Below are 21649 nucleotides of genomic sequence, written 5' to 3'. Positions count from 1 at the left end.
GTACTATGGTCCATATTTTTATGCTATTATTACTCTACTGAAAATAACATATAAATGAATAATCTATATAAAATACTCTTATATTCCCCTTAAGAACTTTTTTGAAGTTCTGAAATAAGCTGGCACACTTTCTTTCCCATAGTAGAAATTTCCAATGTTGCCCAACCACACAAACTTACTGCCTTTCAATTTCAGTCATTTTATTTAATGACTTAGTTTCGTACAACATTTGTAAGACTCTTTCATCATATATTTAAGAGTCTAAGTGATTTGTTACTGATTATTCTTTTATTTTTTCATCCACTTTCACTTCTCACTCTACAACTTTACTAGAATTAAGTTACTAGCAATGATGATTGTACTTAAAACTTAAAGCATGCCCTAATACATAATATTTCAGATTCCAAAACTGTCATTTCACATGCCCACTGATATATTTCTAAAGGAGAAAAACAACTTCCAAAGATAAAAAATAATACTTTTGAGGATGGCTGGGCTGTGGGAAGGATGGCAAATGATAATTTCCCAATTCTACCACCATCCTACAGAAATTTTAGATAGAGGTGCATATAGACATATATAATATTAACAATAATATAATTTAACTACAGTAATATTAACTATAGCAAATAAATTGAGAATATTCTATAAAAGGAGGTGAAATGAATTACATAAAGTAGAATGTTATGCAGCCATAACAATTATGATTTGTACTTATATTTATTAACATGGTAATGTTTATAATACATCATTCACTGAAAGAAATCAGATTCAAAACAAGTGTGTACACATAGTTAGAAGGATATACACTAAAATATTACTCCTGAATGGAGGGATAATAAGTGATTCAATTTTTTTGGTAGGGAGAGAAGACTCATTTTCTTCTTTATTATTACCCATGCAATACTTTTACAATTAAAAGCCAGAGGAAGGTATCTGTGAGTTCCAATTCTTTACATGCAGCATTAAACAATTTCCTTTAATCTCTAATGAATTTTTGGTCAGGAAATTTTTTTTAAAAAGCTCACTCTAACATTCCAATGACCAGTTGTTATATTTAGGTAGAAAAAGAGCTCTATAATTTCCCCATATCCTTATAAAAACAAAGTTTAATATTAAGTATCTAGGTACATTAAGTAAAGTACTAAAGAATAAAATTTAGCAATGTAAACATTAGCAAAGGTACCTCAAGCTTAAATCTTGTTAATAAAACAGAATTTATTCTTGCCATCCAGACAATGTGAAGATTCAGACCCTTTCTCCTGTAGATTCTATAGAAAATATACTAATTATTCACAGTAATGCCAAAGAAACAGAACTAGCTTCTGTTATTAATTTATCTTTCAAGTATAACTTGTGAAAAGCAACAATAAGTAAATATATGATAAAGGAATAATCTAATTTATATCTACACAGATTTTCATGTATTTATCAATATATTTTATATAAAACATATTATATAATAAACATATGTGTGTATACACACTAGTATGAGCCTCTATACGTGTGAGTGGTGGTGGTGGTGGTGATGAAATGGAGAATTCTGGAATCAGAATACTCAGGATCAAATTATATCTGTCACTTATGGTTGAGTGACCTTAGATGAGTTATATAACCCATTTAAAAGTTTTCCCATTATTTCTTTTTTTTATAAAAAAGTGATAGTAACAGTTCTTCCTCCATTGGCTATTGTGAGAATAACATACAAGATCTAGCACACAAAAATTGTTCAATAAATGATAGCTATTATCGTCATTAAAGGTTAACTTCTCCTTCCAAACTATAAATATTTATCATCTAACACTATCAGTAACCAAAAGGACAGATATACTTTTCTACATTTTTTTTAGTAGCTTAACACCTGCTGGGTCTTTTTAAAAAGCAAACATGACTCAAGAGACATACATAAAAATGTTTAATTACATGACTTTACAATTAATTAGCGAAGGTAATGACATAAAACTAATTCTATTTAAAGTTGTATCCTGAAACATCAAATTATAAACATATTAATAAACTATATCATCACATTCACAGTTAACATATGCCTGACTTATCAACAAGTCAGGTATATGTCAATAATCTAGAACTGATGTAATTTGTAGTAGTTAGGCCTTAAGTTACTTGATGTTGTTTATCACCTTCACAGAAACTTTTTCCATTCTTTTAACAGTTGCAGAATTTCCTTGCTCTATATTTTAAAAGTTTAGCATCAATATTTATTTTCACTTTTTGTCTTGCTTTGAAAGAAGAAATCAAAATTAGAATAACAGGGCACCTACAAAAGCCATGACCTTCAGTGTTGTTTATATTTTTATGTTACTAACTTTCCAAAGTCAAAGGCACATCTCCAAAGCTTAGGCAATAATAACAATAGCTGACAAAGTTAAATAAAAGTTTTCCGTGAATTATTTTTATACCTGTGTTTTCTTATGAGGTACTTGCAATGCCTCAGTAAGTAATCTTTTGAAGGCCTACACAACTTCAGTGACCAGAAGTCATCTAATCTCATTTTTGGGGAGCAAGATTTTCCTGGATTCCCACCAAATAAATAATGAACCTGTAATAAACAAAACAAACCAGACTTTTAAAAAGATGTGCATACTTAAGAAACTATATTAAGTGAGAGTAAAACTTCTTCATTTTGCTAGTAGTGTGTAACTGATACCTTTCTTAGCCTTACTAATATTAAAAAAAATCAAAATATTATTGCTTCTCTTGATTTTTCTCTAGTTTCCACTTTACTTTTTAAATTACTATGACTACTTCCTAAATTACATTTCATATTAAAATAAATCCTGTTACCACAATTACACTGACAATGGAAACATGAAACAAAAGCAATGATAGTGTAAAAATTAATAAAGAAAACCTCAACTAAAACTGAAGTTGGGATAGACTATAGAAGTCAATTACCTATCACTGGAAGTCCAATACCTCCATATTGGAAGACATCAACTACAGACCCCAACAAGAGGAGAGGCCCTTTCATTCCCAAATAGAACGTGCAACTGCTTTACCACCTCAGCAGGAAGAAGGAAGATTTTCTTTTTGTTCAGTAAGAAGCCCAGCCAACTGAAACTCCACGGCTCACCTAGTGAGAAGCCAGCGTCACCTGAACTCTTTACTTTCCTCCATGAACTTTCATTTCTCTCTTACTGATGACTTACTTGCCTCAACCTCTTTTCTATAAAAGACTTCCATCTTAAAAAGTTTTTTTTTTAGCCCTAACCAGTTTGGCTCAGTGAATAGACCATTGGCCTGTAGACTCAAGGGTCCCAGGTTCGATTCCGGTCAAGGGCATGTACCTTGTTTACAGGCACATCCCCAGTAGACTTTCTCTCCCTATCCCTTCCTCTCTGTAAAAAAAAATCAATTAAAAAAAATTTTAAAGGCTTTTTAAAAATGATTTTAAAGATAGGAAGGATGGGGAAGGGGGAGAGAGAGAGAGAAAGAGAGAGAGATATTGATGTGAGAAATATCAATCAGTTGCCTTCCTAACATGCCCTATAACCTGACCAGGGATTGAACCCATCACCTTTTGGTGAGCCAGATGATGCTCCAAACCAACTGTACAACCAACTGTGCCACACTGACCAGGGCAAGACTTAATCCCTCAGAAAATTTCTCTGCTTGCTAGATAAGATGCTGCTGAATTCATAAATGGCTTAATACCCAAATTTGCTCAGTTATACTTTGTTTATTAACAATAGCAAGAAGCTAATCCAATGTATAGTTTGAGGGCAATGAATAATGGAGATTATCAAATTAATCAAGTGTTGATTATAATAAATTATATCTTTAAAAAGGACAGATGACAATCTGGCCGGTGTGCTTTAGTTGGTTGAACATCATCCCAAGCATCAAGAGATCGTTGGTTGGCTTCGAGGTTAGGGCACATGCCCTGGTTTTGGGCTCGATCCTCAGTAGGGAGTGTACAGGAGACAGTCAATCAATGTTACTCTCTCCCTCTCCCTCTTCTCTCTCTAAAATTAATAAAAAGACTTATTTTTAAAAACTGTTAAAAAAAAAGATGTCAAATCACTGAAAGTCAACAGCAATTAGAAACTTTTTTAAAAAAAATTTTAGCATCTTAATTTAGCTTTAGCCTTAAGGTCAAATATTAAATGGCACATATAATTTGTGAAATAACTTTTAAAATATTCCATTACTCAATTAAATTACTCAAAAGAAATGTAAAGTTAGGATACCTTGTGTAACTCATCATATACAAGCTGATGGGCAAATCTTGGACAGGGTTCTTCTTCTTGAAGACTTTTACTTGGATTATCCTTTGCAGCTTGATCATTTTTATAGACACAAGACCTGCAAAGACATTGCTTTTAAGGCATGCTATCCTATAAAATTAGCAATACACATAATCCTATATAATAAAGAGGTAAAATGCAACCTCAAGATTGCTGCCTATGACCAGGCTGGCAGAGGGATTAGTGAGGGACAATCAAAGGACTGAACAAGCAAGCTGTGTAGGGTGACCAGGCCAGCAGGGGGATTAGTGAGGGACGACCAAACAACTGAACAGCAGGCTGCATGGGATGAACAGGCTGGCGGGGGGGGGGGGGGGGGGGGGGGCGGGTGGTGGCGGCAGTCGGGGGCACCCAGGTCAGCAGGGGGCCAGTTGGGGTAATCAGTCCAGCAGGGGATGGAGAAAGCATTTGGGGGCGACCAGGTGAGGAGAATGCAGTGGAGGGCAACCAGGCCAGTAGGGGCAGGGGCAGGGGCAGTTGGGGACAATCAGGCTTGCAAGGGGAGCAGTTAGGGGTGACCAGGCTGGAGGGGAGTGCAGTTGGGGGCAAGCAGGCTGGCAGGGGCGGGCATTTGGGGGCAATCAGGCCAGCAGGGAGGCCAGTAAGGGTGACCAGGCTGGAGAGGAGGCAGTTAGGAGCAACCAGGCCAGCAGGAAGAGGGCAGTTGGGGGTGACCAGGCAGGAAGGCAGATGAGCGATTAGGAGCCAGCAATTCAGGATTGTGAGAGTGATGTCCAACTGCTGGTTTAAACGGCAGTCAGACATCCCCCAAAGGGTCCTGAATTGGAGAGTGCAGGCTGGGTTGAGGGAAAACCCCCATGCATGAAATTCATGCACTGGGCCTCTAACCCTATATAAAAGCCTAATATGCAAATCTGGGAAACTGGTCACTATGATGCACACTGACCATCAGGGGGCAAACGCTCAATGCAGGAACTGCCCCCTGGTGGGCAGTGTGCTCCCATAGCAGGAGTACCACTCAGCCAGAAGCCCTGAGCTAGGCTCACAGCTGGAATGCGCAGCAGTAGTGGCAGAAGCCTCTCCCACCTCTGTGCAGTGCTAAGGATATCTGACTGCCAGCTTAGCCCCACTCTCTGGCTTAGGGCCTAAGACCTCAGTCAGACATCCCCTGAGGGCTCCTGGAGTATGAGGGCACAGGCCTGGCTAAGGGACCCCTCCCCCCGAGTGCACAAATTTTGTGCACCAGGCCTCTAGTGTTAATACAATTGTAGATAGCAAATTAATTGCATGTCTAATTACCAACAAGACAATTATAAACTTGGCCCTTGTACAGCCTATATTCTAGAGTGGAGAGAAAGCAATAAAATCTTACATCAAATCTTAAAGTTCTCGTCATTCCCATAAAATAATATGATTTGTTAGAACTGAGTTCTTAAGTTCTTTTAATGTCCATCAAAACCTCACTTAAGAACAATCTACCTCATGTTATGAAACACAAACAGCCTTTATAAAGGTTGAAAGAGCTAAAAATCTGTTTATCTATTCACAATAAAACTACAGTACAGCCAAACTGGTTTGGATCAGTGGATAGAGCATCGGCCTGCGGACTGAATGGTTCCGGGTTCGATTCCGGTCAAGGGCATGTACCTTGGTTGCAGGCACATCCCCAGTAGGGGTTGTGCAAGAGGCAGCTGATCGATGATTCTCTCTCATCGATGTTTCTGACTCTCTGTCCCTCTCTCTTCCTCTCTGTAAAAAATCAATAAAATATATTAAAAAAAAAAAAACAAACACAAAAAAAACCCCTACAGTACACTTTCATTTTTATGGTAAATAAATGTCGTATTTCGAAAATAATAAATTCTTTAGTTGTTGAGCACTACACTCCATTACTGAATGGAAGTTCTCTTAAGTGCCCTGTTTTGACATCATAAATTAACACAAGTCCTCCAGTTCCCTCTTCTTTTGAATATACAACCTCAAGAAATGTTAAATTGGAATTGTAGTACAGACAAGAGATCCTTACCAACTATTCCTCACTATGTCATAAATCCAGAATGAATTTCTAACATTCTCTTCCCTCTTTTCCTTGTCCTTGCTGAGTCCAGATAAGACATGTATTTCATTCAGTTCTGGATCAATGGTTGCTCTCTGTGTGAATCCTGTCATTGGAACTATAAAATGAAAGAAAACAGTAAGATGACAATGTTCACAGTGTTTCATTAGATAACAGATAAGTGCTATTATGTTAAAGATTAATACATCCTTACCCTACAGAGTAGGGTAAGATCACAACTTACTTTTTGACACACTACATAACTTTTATATTAAACAATAAACAGCCCTGGCCAATGGCTCTCTTGGTTGTAGCACAGTTTAGACCAAAAGGTTGCATTTTGATTCCAGGTCAGGGCACATATCCAGGATGGAGGTTCTATCCCATGGGGCATGGTTAGAGCAGGTACCAGAGGCAACCAATTGATATTTCTCTCTCACACTGATGTTACTCTCTCTTTAAAATAAAAAAATACAAACATATCATCAGGTAAAGGAAAAAAAGGTAAATATAAACAAATAATGGTATATTGCTTTCTCTTCACTCTAAGGGCCAAAGTTATTTGGTTCATGATTTTGTTCCTAATGACTGGCATACGATAGTTTTCAACTATTTGTTGACAGAATCAATAAATAATAACTACCAAAATGGAGCTAAAAAAGAGATAGAAGGTATGCAATGTAATCATTTTGATTGAGAAAAAGGGCAATATTTGAACTGATTTATTATCTGGGTCAGCTCTAATTTAATAATAGAGATAAAAATATTCAAATCTTGACCTGGAAAAACAAACTTTGACAAAACTGGAATAGATTTGTTTAATATGGTCAGAAGCATTTAAAATATTTGTCATGGTGTAATATGAAATAACATAATTTCTAAGAAAAATAATGTTGGTGTATGATATGCTCCAAATATATTTTCCATGGTAGATCAAACTTCCTAGAGTTAAGGTTTTATTTTTTTTAAGAAATCCATTAAATGAATGATGGTCATTCTGCATTACCTAGAAATTTGTAAAATGTTGATATGGCAAATGTAAATTGTTCTTATCAATGTTATTTGGAAACTAGTAGCCCTGCACACAAATCCATACACCAGTAGCTCACCAGTAGCTTTCTGCCCACTGCCCCACCCTCCAATAGCTCCCTCTCCCCCCTCATACCTTGCTGCCCTGCCCCCTCCTGTAGTTCTCCGCTGCCCACTTATAGCTCGCTGCCCCACCCTCCTGCTGACCCGTGATCTGGTTGTTAGGCAGTCAGTCATTACACGGTTGGTCGTTACGCTTCATGGCGTAACAACCATTTGCATATTACATCTTTATTATATAGGATATTAGTTGAAATATAATTTTATATTAAACATAATTGCCATGTATCTAAAACAATGTATTGTTTCAACACTGCTTTCTTTCTTTTTTTGTTTTGTTAATCTTCACCAAAGGACATTTTCCCATTGATTTTCAGAGAGTGAAATGGCAGGGAGAGAGAGAGAGGAAGAAAGAGAGAAACATCAATGTGAGAAACACACATATATTGGTTGCCTCCCTCACACACCCTGAGGGGACCCAGAATTGAACCTGCAACCTAGGTATATACCCTTGACTGGAATAAAACTCATGACCCTCTGGTGCTCAGTCGATGGTCTAACTACTGAGTCACGCCAGCCAGGGCAACACTACATTTCTTATAGATAAACAATTATCATATGCTCAGATAGCTAAACAAATATCAAACTAAAGAAAAATATCTCAATCAATTCAGAATAGGAGATGCTAGCCATACTGTATTTATTTTTTCCTAGTTTACCTTAAATTCATATGTCCTCTTACATTGCTATTCAATAAAATTGAAATATTTTAGAGACCATCTAAATGTATTCCACAGTAAGTGTATTTAAAGATTATACACACAAAACACAATAATTTGTATACATCCATACATCTATACACAAGTACATTTATGTGTGTGTATATATATATATATATATATATATATATATATATATATATATTCATTCAAGCACAGACCTAATCTTAACAAAAACCTAGACCCTCATGGCATATTCCTTAATGTTTATGTAAACTCTGATATTTTCTTAATAAGGCTTGGAAAACTTTCAAAAGTGCCAAAATTTTGACCTCTATTCCTAAAATAACATTGGAAAAAAGATAAAACTTAAAAAAAATCACTTTATAAAAATATACATATTTTTATTGATTTCAGAGAGGTAGAAGGAGAGAGAGATACATCAATGATGAGAGAATCTCTGTCTGCCTGCCTCCTGCACACCCCCTACTGGGGATGAGCCTGCAATCAGGCATGTGCCCTCACCAAGAATAGAACTGTGACCTCCTGATTTAACCTGAGACAACTGGGCAGGTGACAATGAAAACTTTTTATTAGTGGTGGAAGTGGAGGACATAACTGCCTAAATTTATTACACTTAAACTTCTTTGTCCCATTTTATCTTAATACTGAGCCTTAAAATTAAGAAATCTATAATATGGATTGGCAAACTACGGCTTGATCTGATAAGGGTCAAATGAGACCTCATCAATTCACTTACATTATATTTCTGGCTATTTTCATCCTATAGTAACAAGGCTGAGTAGCTGCAACAGAACATCTATGGCTGGTAAAACTCAAAATACAGTTTGGGTGTCCCCAAAAATATATACACACTTTAACAGCTGATAACTCAATTTTCACTCCTTTTCAGGTTTAACTGATTTAAAATAATGGGTAAAGCCAGACTAGGCTCTGAACAAAGAAAATTATCCTAAAAATACACTAGACTTTTCTTCTATGGGGATACATAAAAGATATATAGTACAAAGCTGAAAGTCAATGAATTGGGGGCACACAAATACCAAAGGAAATGATTCTTGATGTTTGTAATTCCATTGCTTTGTGCTATCTCCAGTGCCTGGACCAGGACGGTCATCAGTTCTAAAACAGGTATTAACAAAAAAATTAACCCATTTCTATAGATTCTTTTAAAATTTGAAAATGAACTGTATGTTACTAAGTACTGACTATATAATCATTCAAAGTATGTACACATTTTTGGGGGGGCACGCCTTACATCTGGTTTATTATAGAAATAGTTTGTTGACCCTTGTTCTATAATCTTTTAAAATGCAAATATCAGATTATGAGTTAGAAACTAATACAGCAAACTGCTAACTTTAAATAAGGACCCACTGAGGAAATAGAAATTTTTGAGTGGAATGTAAATCAGTGGAGAAAGATACTTTGAATTCTCTAAGTGGGGGTGGAGTCATCGAAGAGATGGGATTAAAATAATATTGGGCTAGGGAAGAAATGTAAGAGCGTGGAAGAATGTAAGACCAAGTTGTACATGCTCCCGTTTTTCCCCCCATATGATCATTTTGCCTAAAAACACCTTAGTATGAGAAGAGAAAAACAACAAAGGCCGTTTAAGCAGTGGGCAGGTTTACAATATCAGGGAGGTTGGGACTACCATGTTTATAGAGATACATTCACCCATTTAAAGTGTACAGCTTGGTACTTTTTAGTATACCCATTGGAAAACCATCATTACAATCTAATTTTAGAATATTTTAATTACTCCAAAAAGAAACCCTATACCCATTAACAGTCACTCCCTACTCCCCCTTCCCAACTCCTCATGGAGTAGGCTGCATCATTTGACATGACCGACAATTTAAAAAGGTTCTAATTTCTCCACATCATCATTTGCTGTTGTCCACCTTTTTCACTACATCTTAGTGGATATAGAGTGATATCTTATTGTGGTTTCGATTTGCATTTGAATGATTAATGATGTTAGATATCTCTTCATGTGATGACATGGCGCCAATGCATATCATAGCGTGGTTATCAGCCATTTGTATATCTTCTTCGGAGAAATATCTAGTTAAATCCTTTGCCTATTTTTTAAAAGTGTGTTGTTTCTTAGGACCGGTTTGGCTCAGTGGATAGAGCGTCGGCCTGGGAACTGAAAGGTCCCGGGTTCGATTCCGGTCAAGGGCATGTACCTTGGTTGCGGGCGCATCCCCAGTAGGGGGTGTGCAAGAGGCAGCTGATCGGTGATTCTCTCTCATCGATGTTTCTAACTCTCTATCCCTCTCTCTTCCTCTCTGTGAAAAATCAATAAAAGTGTGTTGTTTCTTTATTATTGAACTAGGGGCCTAGTGCACGAATTCCTGCACCAGTGGGGTCCTTCAGTGTGGCCTGCGGGGATTGGGCCCAAACTAGCGGTCCAACACCACCTGCCACTCTTGCTCATTCCAGCCCCAGCTCAGCTGTGCCTGCTACAGGGTCATCAGTAATTCATCCCCAGTGCAGTGGGGTGGGGGTGGGGATCTCCTCAGCCCAGCCTGCATATCCCTCTCACAATCCTGGACCACTGGCTCCTAATCGCTCATCTGCCTGCCTACCTGGTCACCCCTAACTGCCCCCCCCCCCTGGCAGCCTGACTGCCCCTCACTGCTCCCCTACTGGCCAGGTTGTTCCCAACTGCCCCCTCCCTGCTGGCCTGGTCGTCCCTTACTGCCTCCTTACTGCCTCCCCTGCTAGCCTAATTGCCCCCAACTGCCCCCCTGCTGGCCTGGTCATTCTCAACTGCACCCCCCTCATCAGCCTGGTCACCCCTAACCTTGCCCCCGCCTGCCAGCCTGGTCACCCCATGCAGCCTGCTTGTTCAGTCATTCAGTTGTCCCTCACTAACCATCCTGGTCTTAGACAGCCATCTTGTGAGGTTGTGATGGTCAATTTGCATATCACCTCTTTATTACATAGGATAGATTTTAAGAGTTCTTTATATACTCTGGATACAAGTCCCTTATCACATTTATAATTAGCAGAATTACCCCTCCCCCATTCTAGGGATTGTCTTTATACTTTCTTGATGGTATCCTTTGAAGCACAAAAGTTTCTCATTTTTATAAAGTCCAATTTATCTCTTCTACTTTTGTCATTGTGCTGTAGTACTGATTTTGTGCTAGCTAGTTAGATGACATAACAACTCATCATAATATGTATGCTAAGCACCTAAATCAAGACACTGTTTTTCAAAGCAAAAAATGAAAAATTGCAGACAACTGAGGATATTAAACCACTGGGTTCAATACTGGTTTCATATTATCAAATTATTTTTACCTCAGTAAATCTTTAATCTTTATAAATTATTTGAGGAACTATTTCAATAAAACAAACAAAAAATGGAATCCAAGAAAAAGAATGACATGGGATATAAGAAACAGTGGTAGTGATATATGACACAGGAAAAGAAAGCATGAAAGAAAATGAAGATCCATTAGATCTTGAGCCTTGTATAATACATTATGGAATGAAAAAAGTTTTAATAATGGAGAATATTTTCCCTCCTGTAAGTCCAATCATAATATCAGAATTTATATGGTGCTCCATTTCCCCTCCCTCACTGTTTTTATTGCTTAGAATTTTGGTCATAGTGTTATTCTTCAGGCAACACATTTTCTCAAGAGAATTTCATCATCATTTATCACCTATTTCTAACTATAGGCCTGGTGCATGAAATTCTGCACTGGGAGTGGAGTGGTGAGGGGTGTCCCTCAGCCCAGCCCGTACCCTCTTGCAACCTGGGACCCTTGGGTAGGGTCCCTAGGCTCGGCTGGAGATCAGGGCCAATAGGGGCTTTCCTTCCTCTGGCTGCTGGCAGCCACCCCCACTTCCCCTTCCCCTGCTACCAGTCCTCTCCCTCTGCAGGTGACAGGCGTGGGGTGCGATCACTTGGCTGGTCTGGGCCTCCCTCTGTGGAACAATTGCTGGCTGGCCCCACACACCTTCCACAGCGTTGCTGGCCGGTGGCCTGGGCCTCCTACTGTGGGGAGATCGATTACTGGGCTCTGCGATCAACTGCCCAGCAGAAGAAGGTCCTGCCCACCTGTCCAGGACTTCGTGATCAATAGCCTTACAGAGAGTGGCCTGGGCCTCCCTCTGCAGGGTGATCATGGGACGATAGCGGGGCCCCCTGACCAATCACATCGCACCTGCCTTGGCTGGCCTGGCACCAGTGCATGTCATAGCATGGTTGTCTGGAAGGTTGTCTGACAGGCAGGGGAGGGCAGTTTGGGGCAATCGGGCCAGCAGGGGAGGGCAGTTGGTGAAAACTAGGCCTGTAGGGGAGGCAATTGGGGGCAACCAGGCCAGTAGGGGAGGGCAGTAGTGGGTGATTGGGCAGTTTATCATGCATTATTTGATATAAATATTTTCCATATGTAAAAAAATCTTTTTAAAAATAAAGTCTGGGTTTTGTATTGTATTTATAATGTCTTCTCCCAATCCTAAATTACTAAAAACAACCAGACTTATAGTTTTATTTCTTAAGCATAAAATTTACAATAGCTAAGATTTGGAATTAGTCCAATTGCCCATCAGTAGATGAGTGGATAAAAACGCTATGGTATATTTAAACAATGGAATACTATTTAGGTCTAAAAAAAACAAACAACAACAACAAAAAAACCTCTTACCTGAAAAGTATTATGCTAAGTGAAATAAGCTAGTCAGAGGAAGACAAATATTACATGATCTCACTTACATGTAAAATCTAATAAACAAAATAAACTGACAAACAAAATAGACTCAGAAACATGGAAGCAAGCAGCAGACTGATAATTCTTAGGGTGGGGCTGGGGGAAGATATTAACCAAAGAATGTATATGCATATGTGCATAGGCTTGAGGAGGGGGTGGGAGTGTTGTGGAGAGGGTCAACAGTGGGGGAAAAAGGGGACATCTGTAATACTTTCAACAATAAAGATTTAAAAAAATTTCTTTTAAATTCTCTAGCATTTTTGTGATACACAGAGATGTAGATTTTATTTTTAACCAATTCTAAGTGGCATCTTCATGTTATTTATTGCATAATTCATTTTCCTTCTCTGAGTGGAAATACACTAAATTCTCATATGTATCTGGAGATATTTTTATACGATCTGTTCCATTCCATTTCATTAATCCCTATAAAGTTGTAGCTTTATAAGTATAAATTGTTGTGTTAATACTACTTCATTACCTTTCATTTTCAAAATTGTCTTCAGTGTTCTTGCATATTTTATCTTTGTTTTAAGAAAAACTTTAATTAACATCAAATGACAAATTTTATATTAAAAATATGAATACTGTACTTTCATGATGAGCCTATAACTAGGAAAAACACTCCTGGGAAATTATGGAAAGTTATTATTTACAATAATGTTGAGAGAAAAATGTACATAATCCAGTTTTAGCAAAATGACATACCAAATATAAAAGATGCTAAATCGAAAGCAATGAAACCAAGTTATGTTGAATATAAGCACTATCATTTTCTAGTTTGGTTAACTAATGTATATTAATGACAGCAAATCATTAGCCTCATAATCTTCTCTGTACTTACGAAATTGGCCTTATTTAGTTAATTGATACAAGTCTGAAAGGGTCAAAAACATTAAAATTTTATGTTTAAAAACACAATGTCAATTAGCACAATAAAAGCATATTCCTAGGGCTGACAGTCAGTAGATTTTGCTTCTAAGGTTCATGAAAATATGTTTATAGATAAGTAGGATCTTGCAGACATAACTAACAGAAGGGTAGGGGAAATTTAACTGTCAAAATTTTGGAGTTAGAAGAGGCATTAAGATCAACTGTCTCATCCCCTCATTTTCAGATGAATAATCAGGTCCAGAGAAGTTATATAATTTTGCCAAAGTTGCAGAGGGAAGAGTGGCAGACTCAGATGAAGAGACCAAGTTTTCTGATTATCAGTTCACTATTTTTCCAATTATAACAATCTGCCACTATGGTTAGAAAAAAGGGTGGCAGATGTGGGAAAATAAAGTCAACCAAATTTAAGGACTAAAACAAGTAAACACAAAGCTATTTTAGAATAGGAATTAGGCTGTAAGAGCTCTGTATCACCAATGTTTGACTTAGCATCTGGCAAATGATGAAGACTCAATATGTTTGTTACTTAGCATTTAATACAGCTATGAGAAAGTAATCTATATATATAAAAGCCAAGCGACCAAAATACTGCAACGACCAGAACAACCAGTCACCATGACATGCAACGTTGCTGGCCAACTGGTCCAATCGGGGGTGGCCCATCACCCCAATTGAGGGCGGGGCCATCTGGCCAACCTTCCACATTCCCTCCCCCCACCGGCATTGCCTGATAGGCCCCCATTAGGGAGAGCCAGCTGGACCCCACCCATGCATGAATTCGTGCACTGGGCCTCTAGTTCTACTATAATACCATACCATAGAGCTCTGTTCGTATGACAAACTATCTTCTAAAGGTAATTTTCAATTAGTGTTAAATAAAGAGCTTACATATGGAGAGTCTATTAAATCCATTGTGTTCATGGATTTATTGCCAAAAGCTTTCAGAAATAAACCCAAATTTTATATGTGCTGAATTTTGATATTAATTATGTATGTGTTAGACACAATGCCAATAAATCCCTTCTTTCTAAGCAGCTGCCAATCCACTCATTTAAATTATAATTTTCTCCTGAGGGGAGCATACAATTATTATACTCTGGTGAAAAAAATAAGAGTTGAGGTTTCTTCAATCTTGAGATAATTCATTCAAGTAATTATAAAAAACAACAATGTAAGATTTTATAGTCTCTGCAAAATAAAAAATTATTACAAGAAGCAACCATTTTAGAATTAGATATATCATCTCTAATTGCTGACCTCAAAAGTTCAAACAAATTTCTATGATTTCAAACAATCCAATTGGAACTCCCATCATAAATGCAGTTTTAATCAAATAACCCACTTTACTAAATCATATATAAACATAGTAATTATATGTAAAGTCCATCTCAAATTATAGTAATTAACTATAGTAAAAAAAAGCTTCAGAAGAACAGTTAATAGAATATTTAAATAAACTACAGAGCATCCATATAATGGGGTGAAATTAGTGTTTGTAAGAATATTAAATAATGTGGACATTTAAATAGTAACCTGCCTTGTCTTTAAAAAGACTTTTCATGGCTTACAAAATAAAATAAAATAAAATTTTAATGAACTTTAAATAAGGTAAATGTAATTCTATGGAAGTTCAATACATTATACCAGTGATTTTTAACCAGTATGGTGAAAGAATTTTAAAAAGATATAATATCTGACTATTTGGTCAGGGACACTAACCTCTTTTCCCTTAGATTGTCAAATAAAAAAAGTGACAACAGCCAACACAATAATAGCTGTCTGGTGTGAATGAATAAAAAATATAATGTATTTGTAGGTGTTCTGCAGAATTTTAATAATTAGTTTACGTGTGCCATGAGATGAAAAAGGTTGAAAATAGCTGCATTATACCATAATTCTCCAATGTGAGGTTTTCCAAATGGTCTAACTATAATAAATCCAGTGGAAGATGTTTTTGATCTAGAGTACTAAAAAGACTAAATGCTCCTTAAGAAATCTTAAGTAAAGTCTATGTATTTTAGCTGAGCTTTTCACAGGTTTTAAAAAGCACAGGCTACTAGGACAGTGGTTGGCAAACACATTAGTCAACCGAGCCAAATATCAACAGAACATCGACTAAAATTTCTTTTGAGAGCCAAATTTTTTAAACTTAAACTTTTTCTAATGCCAATTCTTCAAAACAGACTTGCCAGGCCATGGAGTTTGGGGAAGAGCCACACTCAAGCGGACAAAGAGCTGCATGTGGCTTGCGAGCCGCAGTTTGCCGACCACGGTACTAATAGATTATGCTGCAAGGTGAATACCTAGAATTGTGTTAACAACTAAGGTCAGAATTATATGCTTCAATTTCTAACCTGGGCTTGAGGAGTTAAGAGAATTTTAGGATATGATGGTCAATAGGCTAAAATCTGAAAGATGAGCAGGAGTTAACTTTCGGAGGTAGGATTGAAGAGTGATCAGGCAGTTAGAACAGCATGAGCAAAAAACCGAAGGCAAGAAAAAGTATTCTATCTATAAAGAATTAATATTCAGTGGTCATGAAACAAAGAACTGGTGGCAAGGTGTGGGAGGATAGCAAGAAAGGGGCTGGAACTAAGTAAGATGGATTATATCATGAAAGAAGCTGTGAGTCAGGCTTAGTTTATACTTAATCCTGAGAACAAAAAGAAACAACAATTTTAAGCAGGGAAAGAAAACTATCAGGTTTATATATATATATTTTTTAAAATATATTTTATTGATTTTTTTACAGAGAGGAAGGGAGAGAACTAGAGAGCTAGAAATGTCAATAAGAGAGAAACATCGACCAGCTGCCTCTTGCACACCCCCCACTGGGATGCACCCGCAACCAAGGTACATGACCTTGACTGGAATCGAACCCGGGACCTTTCAGTCCGCAGGCTGACGCTCTACCACTGAGCCAAACCGGTTTTGACAGGTTTATATTTTTAAGAAATTTTCTTACCTTATTAGCAGTAACCAAAACATAAGGTTGTCAGTCTACTTTTTCTCCCTATGAGCAACTATAAGCTCCATAAAAATAGAGTCCTTATTTACAGTTATATCTCTAGTGCTTATCCATTTAATAAATGTTAAAGTGCACCTGGCCGGCATGGCTCAGTGGTTGAGTACTGACCTATGAACATGCCCAGGTTGTGGGCTTGATCCCCAGTACCGAGTGCAGAAGGCAGCTGGTCAATGATTCTCTTTCATCCTTGATGTTTCTACCTCTCTCCCTCTTCATTCCTCTCTGAAATCAATAAAATATATTTTTTAAACATTAAAATGCATGGTTATGTACTTAACTGGTAACAGAGAACAGTGTGCAAAATGGGTTGGGGAGAAGGATTGGGGTCACAGGAAGAGGAAGGCTAGAAACAGAGGCCAAATAGGTGATGATAGCCTAAACCAGAGAGCAGCAATGGGAATACAGAGAAGATGGAGTTAAAACTAGATAATACTGACCTTAGGTAGTACTGACATACTTTTGTGAAAACGTATTAACACCAGTTTAAACTAGAGGGTCAACCCATCTCTATCCTGCCAGGAGCAGGGACACTATTTTCCTTGAAATGCAATTTTGGTCACTTACAGACATGAAAGCTAAGGCTGAGACATTAAGTAATTTACTCAAGGTTACTCTGACTATTACTGAGATAGGCTTCAAGATAGTGGTTTTCAATCCTGGCCACATACCAAAAGCTCCTGGGGTAGAAGACAAGGGAAACAGAGAGAGAAGGGGAAATGGGGAGGAAACTATTGTAAAAGAGAAAAGAAAATTGAGAAGAGAGGCAGAGGAGGAGAGAGAGGGACAGGAAGATGGGAAGGAGGAAGAAAGGGAAGTAAGGAAGGAGGAAAAGGAGAGAAGGGAAAGGAGGGATGGAGGAAAAGAGATGGAAAAAAATTTAAAAAAGAGAATTTCAGTTTCCTAATATGCCAACAGAACCATTAAGGTTCCATAATTCCAAGTGTAACCAAGAAGTTTTAGTTGGGAAAATTTCACAAGTACAGAAGTTCTAACTGATCAATCACGCTACAAAAACTTCAGTTAAGGCATCTATCATACACACAGCCTTTGGACAACGCAATTTATCAGCATACTGACAAACCATTCTGTATGTAGACAAAGGAGTGATATTTTCAAAATTTAAATTCGATCAAGACCCTGTAATTAAGCCTTTCAATAACCTATTTAAAAAAAATCCTAAGTTCTTGCATTTGTAAAAGGCACTGGATAATCAGACAACTATTTCTTCAATGTCAATTCATACCAACTTTTCCCACTCTCAATTTGCACCAGCCCCAACTGTTCCTATAACATGCTAAGTTCTTTCCTGCTTTGGGACCTTTGTACTTACTTTTCTCTCAGTTCTTAACATAGTTCTTCCTAATTCTCTACTACTTTTTGTCTTAAATCTTAAAGATTACTTCCTCAGAGATGATTTTCCAACCCACTCTACCTAAAGGGGACTTCCCATGTTCCTTTTTTTTTTACTTCACAGTACGTAGAAGGCAACTGCATGTTTCTCTCCACTACAATGTGAGTTCTTTTTGAGAAGAGATCTTATAACATATGATCCATAAAACACACCTGGCATGTAAAGTCACTGAAATATGTTGGGAAGGAGGAATGGAGAGGGTCAAACTCAGATGCTAACAAAGGTTATTAAATTAATGAATTAATTTGTATGGTGGGATAATGCACCATAAATTAAAAATTAATGCATAGCAAAATTGGTGATTCTGATTTCACAAAAGTTGAATATAGCAGTAACTTAGAAAATGAATTTTCTTGTCTTTTCTACTAATACCTCTAGTCCATAATGTTAAAATTATATTGATGGGGGAAAATGTCAATTCAATGAAAATGTAAAAACAGAATAAAATTGTACTAAATTTTGTACAATAAATAAGTTTAAAAAGAGTAGAAGGAACTACATAAAAATGTTAACAGATTACATCTGGATGGTTTGATACATTTTCTTTTTTGCATCCTTCTATATTTTCCAAATTATCTACAAAAAGAATGTTACTTTATAATCAAAACAAAATTGGTCTAAAAACATTATACTTTGATGGCTCTAAGTCTAGTCATAACAATGAATGAAGCATTATACTACCGTATTTTTCGGACCATAAGACGCTCCGGACTATAAGACGCACCAGTTTTTAGAGAAGGGAAATGAAGAAAAAAAGATTCTGAAACAAATAGTGTCCTAAAATATTTTATGTGCATTAAAACCCAACATCACAGTCATAAACACATGTAATCAACCCTGTAAAGTAAACAGCAGCATTTAGAACCCTTTTAGAGCCGGGCAAGCACAGAGACCACACAGAGCCGGGCAAGTAAAAAAACTTTTTTTTAAAGTATATGTGTAGGCTATATTTGGACCATAAGACGCAGGGACTTTTTCCCCCCACTTCTGGGGGGAAAAAAGTGCGTCTTATGGTCCAAAAAATACGGTAATTATTTTTAAACCTTCAAATAATAGTTATTAAAGCCTACTTATTCTGATTATTTTCTATTTATTCTTTCAATAATTCTCTATCACTATTACTCATTGCCACTTTTTTCTTTTAATCTTGGGAAGCAGCTTACTTAGAATCGGGGGGTGCGGGAGGGCACAGGGACGACTTTATTTGTAGTCAAACTTCAAATCCCTGCTCTTTATATATTTTTTAAAAATGTTTAATGGATTTTAGAGAGAGGGAGGGAGGAGAAGAGACAGAGAAACATCGACCAATTGCCTCCTGTATATACCCCAACCTGGGATCAAACCTCTAACCTAGGTATGTGCTCTGACCAGGTATCAAACTGGTGACCTTTCAGTGCACTGGATAATGCTCAACCAACTGAGCCATACTAGCCAGAGCAGATCTATCATATTTTATTCTTGTGTGGCAGACTCTTTTGATTGCCTGATCTAATAGCCACTTCCAAACTCTTTCCCCAATGTACTACATAAATGTAGGCTGGAAAAGCTAAATACTTGCTTTCCCAGTCTCTCTTGAAGCCAGGTTTCACAGGGAGCTTTCTGGGCAAGTCTTGCTTTCTTTCCTTTTCTCCTATTTAAAATGAGGACATTATTTGAGGTGCATCAGCCAAATTACCACCATGAGACTATCACCATGTTAAGGATGGAAAACAGAACAATTTAAAAGAACTTGGGGGCCTTTAAGATATTGCTTGAGTCACTACATCAGTCCAGATTATCTATCTTTGGGTTTCTTATTCTGTGCGAGAAAAAATTCCTTATATGTTTAAGCCATGGTTCCCTAGGTTTGCTATTACTTGAGGCAAACAGATTCTATCGATAAACCATACATATTTAAAAACAGTATTTCTTCCCTCTTGCTTCATTGGTGTTTTGGCTCTAAGTAGAAATCTAGATCATGATAATTATACCTCAGAATTTTAAGACCTTGTTTCCCCTTATCTTACAGTTTCCAATACTGTTGAGAATTTGTATATCCACCCTAAGTCCTATTCCTTTGAATGTGACCTCATTTTACCCTAGAAACTTTTAAGATATTCTCCTTATCCTGATATGTGAAATTCCACGGTGAACAATTATGATTTCTATTTTGCTAAATTTGACGTACTGACTTCTGTAGGTGTCCATTTATAACCTGGAGCCAATGTTTAGAGAAATTTTCTGCTATTTCTTTATTTTATAACTAGAGGCCTGGTGCATGGAAATTTATGCACTGGAGCGGGGGGCGGGGAGGGGGGTCCCTCAGCCCGGCCTGCCCCCTCTCACAGTCTGGGAGGCGACCTAGCGATTAGGGGAAGGCAACGCCCCATCACACCTCTGCTGCTGCCACTGCCGGCAAGCCTCAGCTGGCCCTGGTTACCTGAGCCTCGGGCAATCCTGAGTTGTTGGGCAGCCATCATCCGAAGCTTACCTGCGCCTTGGGCCGGCCCTGGGCGGTTGGAAGACTGAGATGACTAGGGGACTCTGGAGGCAGGTGCGCAGAGCAGCCGGGCCTGCCTGGGGGTGGGGCTGGCCCTGCCACCCTAGCAGGGTTGAAGGGACTGGGCGCCACCATCTTGTGGCTGTGGATGCCACCATCTTTTGAGGGCATAGCAGTTAATTAGCATATTCCCTCCTTATTGGCTGTGGGTGCCAACATATTTGAGGGTGGGACAGTCAATTATCATATTTCCTCCTTATTGGCTGTAGGCACCGAGGGTCAATTAGCATATTCCTGCTATATTATAATAGATAGGCTCTAGTCTCCTCCATTTTCCCTGTTACTATAGCTTGAGAAATTCTTATTATTATAGTTCAATATTGGAGCCCCTGGATTGATTTTCTAAGGTTCTTATTTTTAACTCTTTTTGTCTATTTTTCAGATTTCTTATAACTCTTCTACTTTTTTATTTTAACAAAATTTATTTTCCAAAAGCTCTTTCTTAGTCTCTGATTTTTCATTGCATCCTATTAAAGTTTTATGGATGCAGATCCTTTCCTCTAAGAAAACTGGCCTCAATCATTATTATTTTCATTTACTTGTGTTCAGTGCATTACTCCAGATTTCTGTTTTCAAGTTTTTGTTTTTGTCTATCTCTTCCATGGTGAAGGTCCTAATACAGAGGATACTTAACTGATCGTTCAATAAGACTGAAGAAATAAAAAGTTAATTGAAAATGTTATGTATATCGTGGGCAACACTATAGGGGACTGGGCTGTGAAAGTGGACCAGGCAGCGAGATTAGCCATTTTATTGGCATGTAGGGTCCCCAAACAACAGTATCTGGAAATATTTCCTCAGAGGCCATACATTTCCTCTAGAAAAAGTGATTCCAGTCTTTTATGAAACATATGTCTGGCATTCTGGGAACAGGGATGTAGTTAGAAGTTCTACTATTCAGTTTATAGGTTTAGCTGTCATATTTTC

At 37.6% G+C, this 21649-nt stretch overlaps 1 protein-coding gene across 8 annotated transcripts in view; it reads right to left on the bottom strand.

Moving 5' to 3' along the window:
- MKLN1 (muskelin 1) overlaps positions 1-21649 on the bottom strand; it is a 303397-nt gene that overhangs the window by 21929 nt on the left and 259819 nt on the right. For all 8 annotated transcript variants that reach the window (XM_045576813.1, XM_045576809.1, XM_036427159.2 and 5 more), the window contains 3 exons: positions 6256-6403; positions 4212-4326; positions 2421-2560 (listed from right to left, as the gene is read on the bottom strand). In XM_045576813.1, the coding sequence (XP_045432769.1) occupies positions 2421-2560; positions 4212-4326; positions 6256-6403 (403 nt within the window). The remainder of the gene's footprint in view (positions 1-2420; positions 2561-4211; positions 4327-6255; positions 6404-21649) is intronic.

Source organism: Pipistrellus kuhlii, unplaced genomic scaffold (genome assembly GCF_014108245.1).
Source record: "Pipistrellus kuhlii isolate mPipKuh1 unplaced genomic scaffold, mPipKuh1.p scaffold_m20_p_10, whole genome shotgun sequence".
NCBI classification, from domain to species: domain Eukaryota; kingdom Metazoa; phylum Chordata; class Mammalia; order Chiroptera; family Vespertilionidae; genus Pipistrellus; species Pipistrellus kuhlii.
The sequence above is the reverse complement of the archived record's forward strand: the minus strand, read 5'-3'. Positions and strand labels throughout refer to the sequence as shown.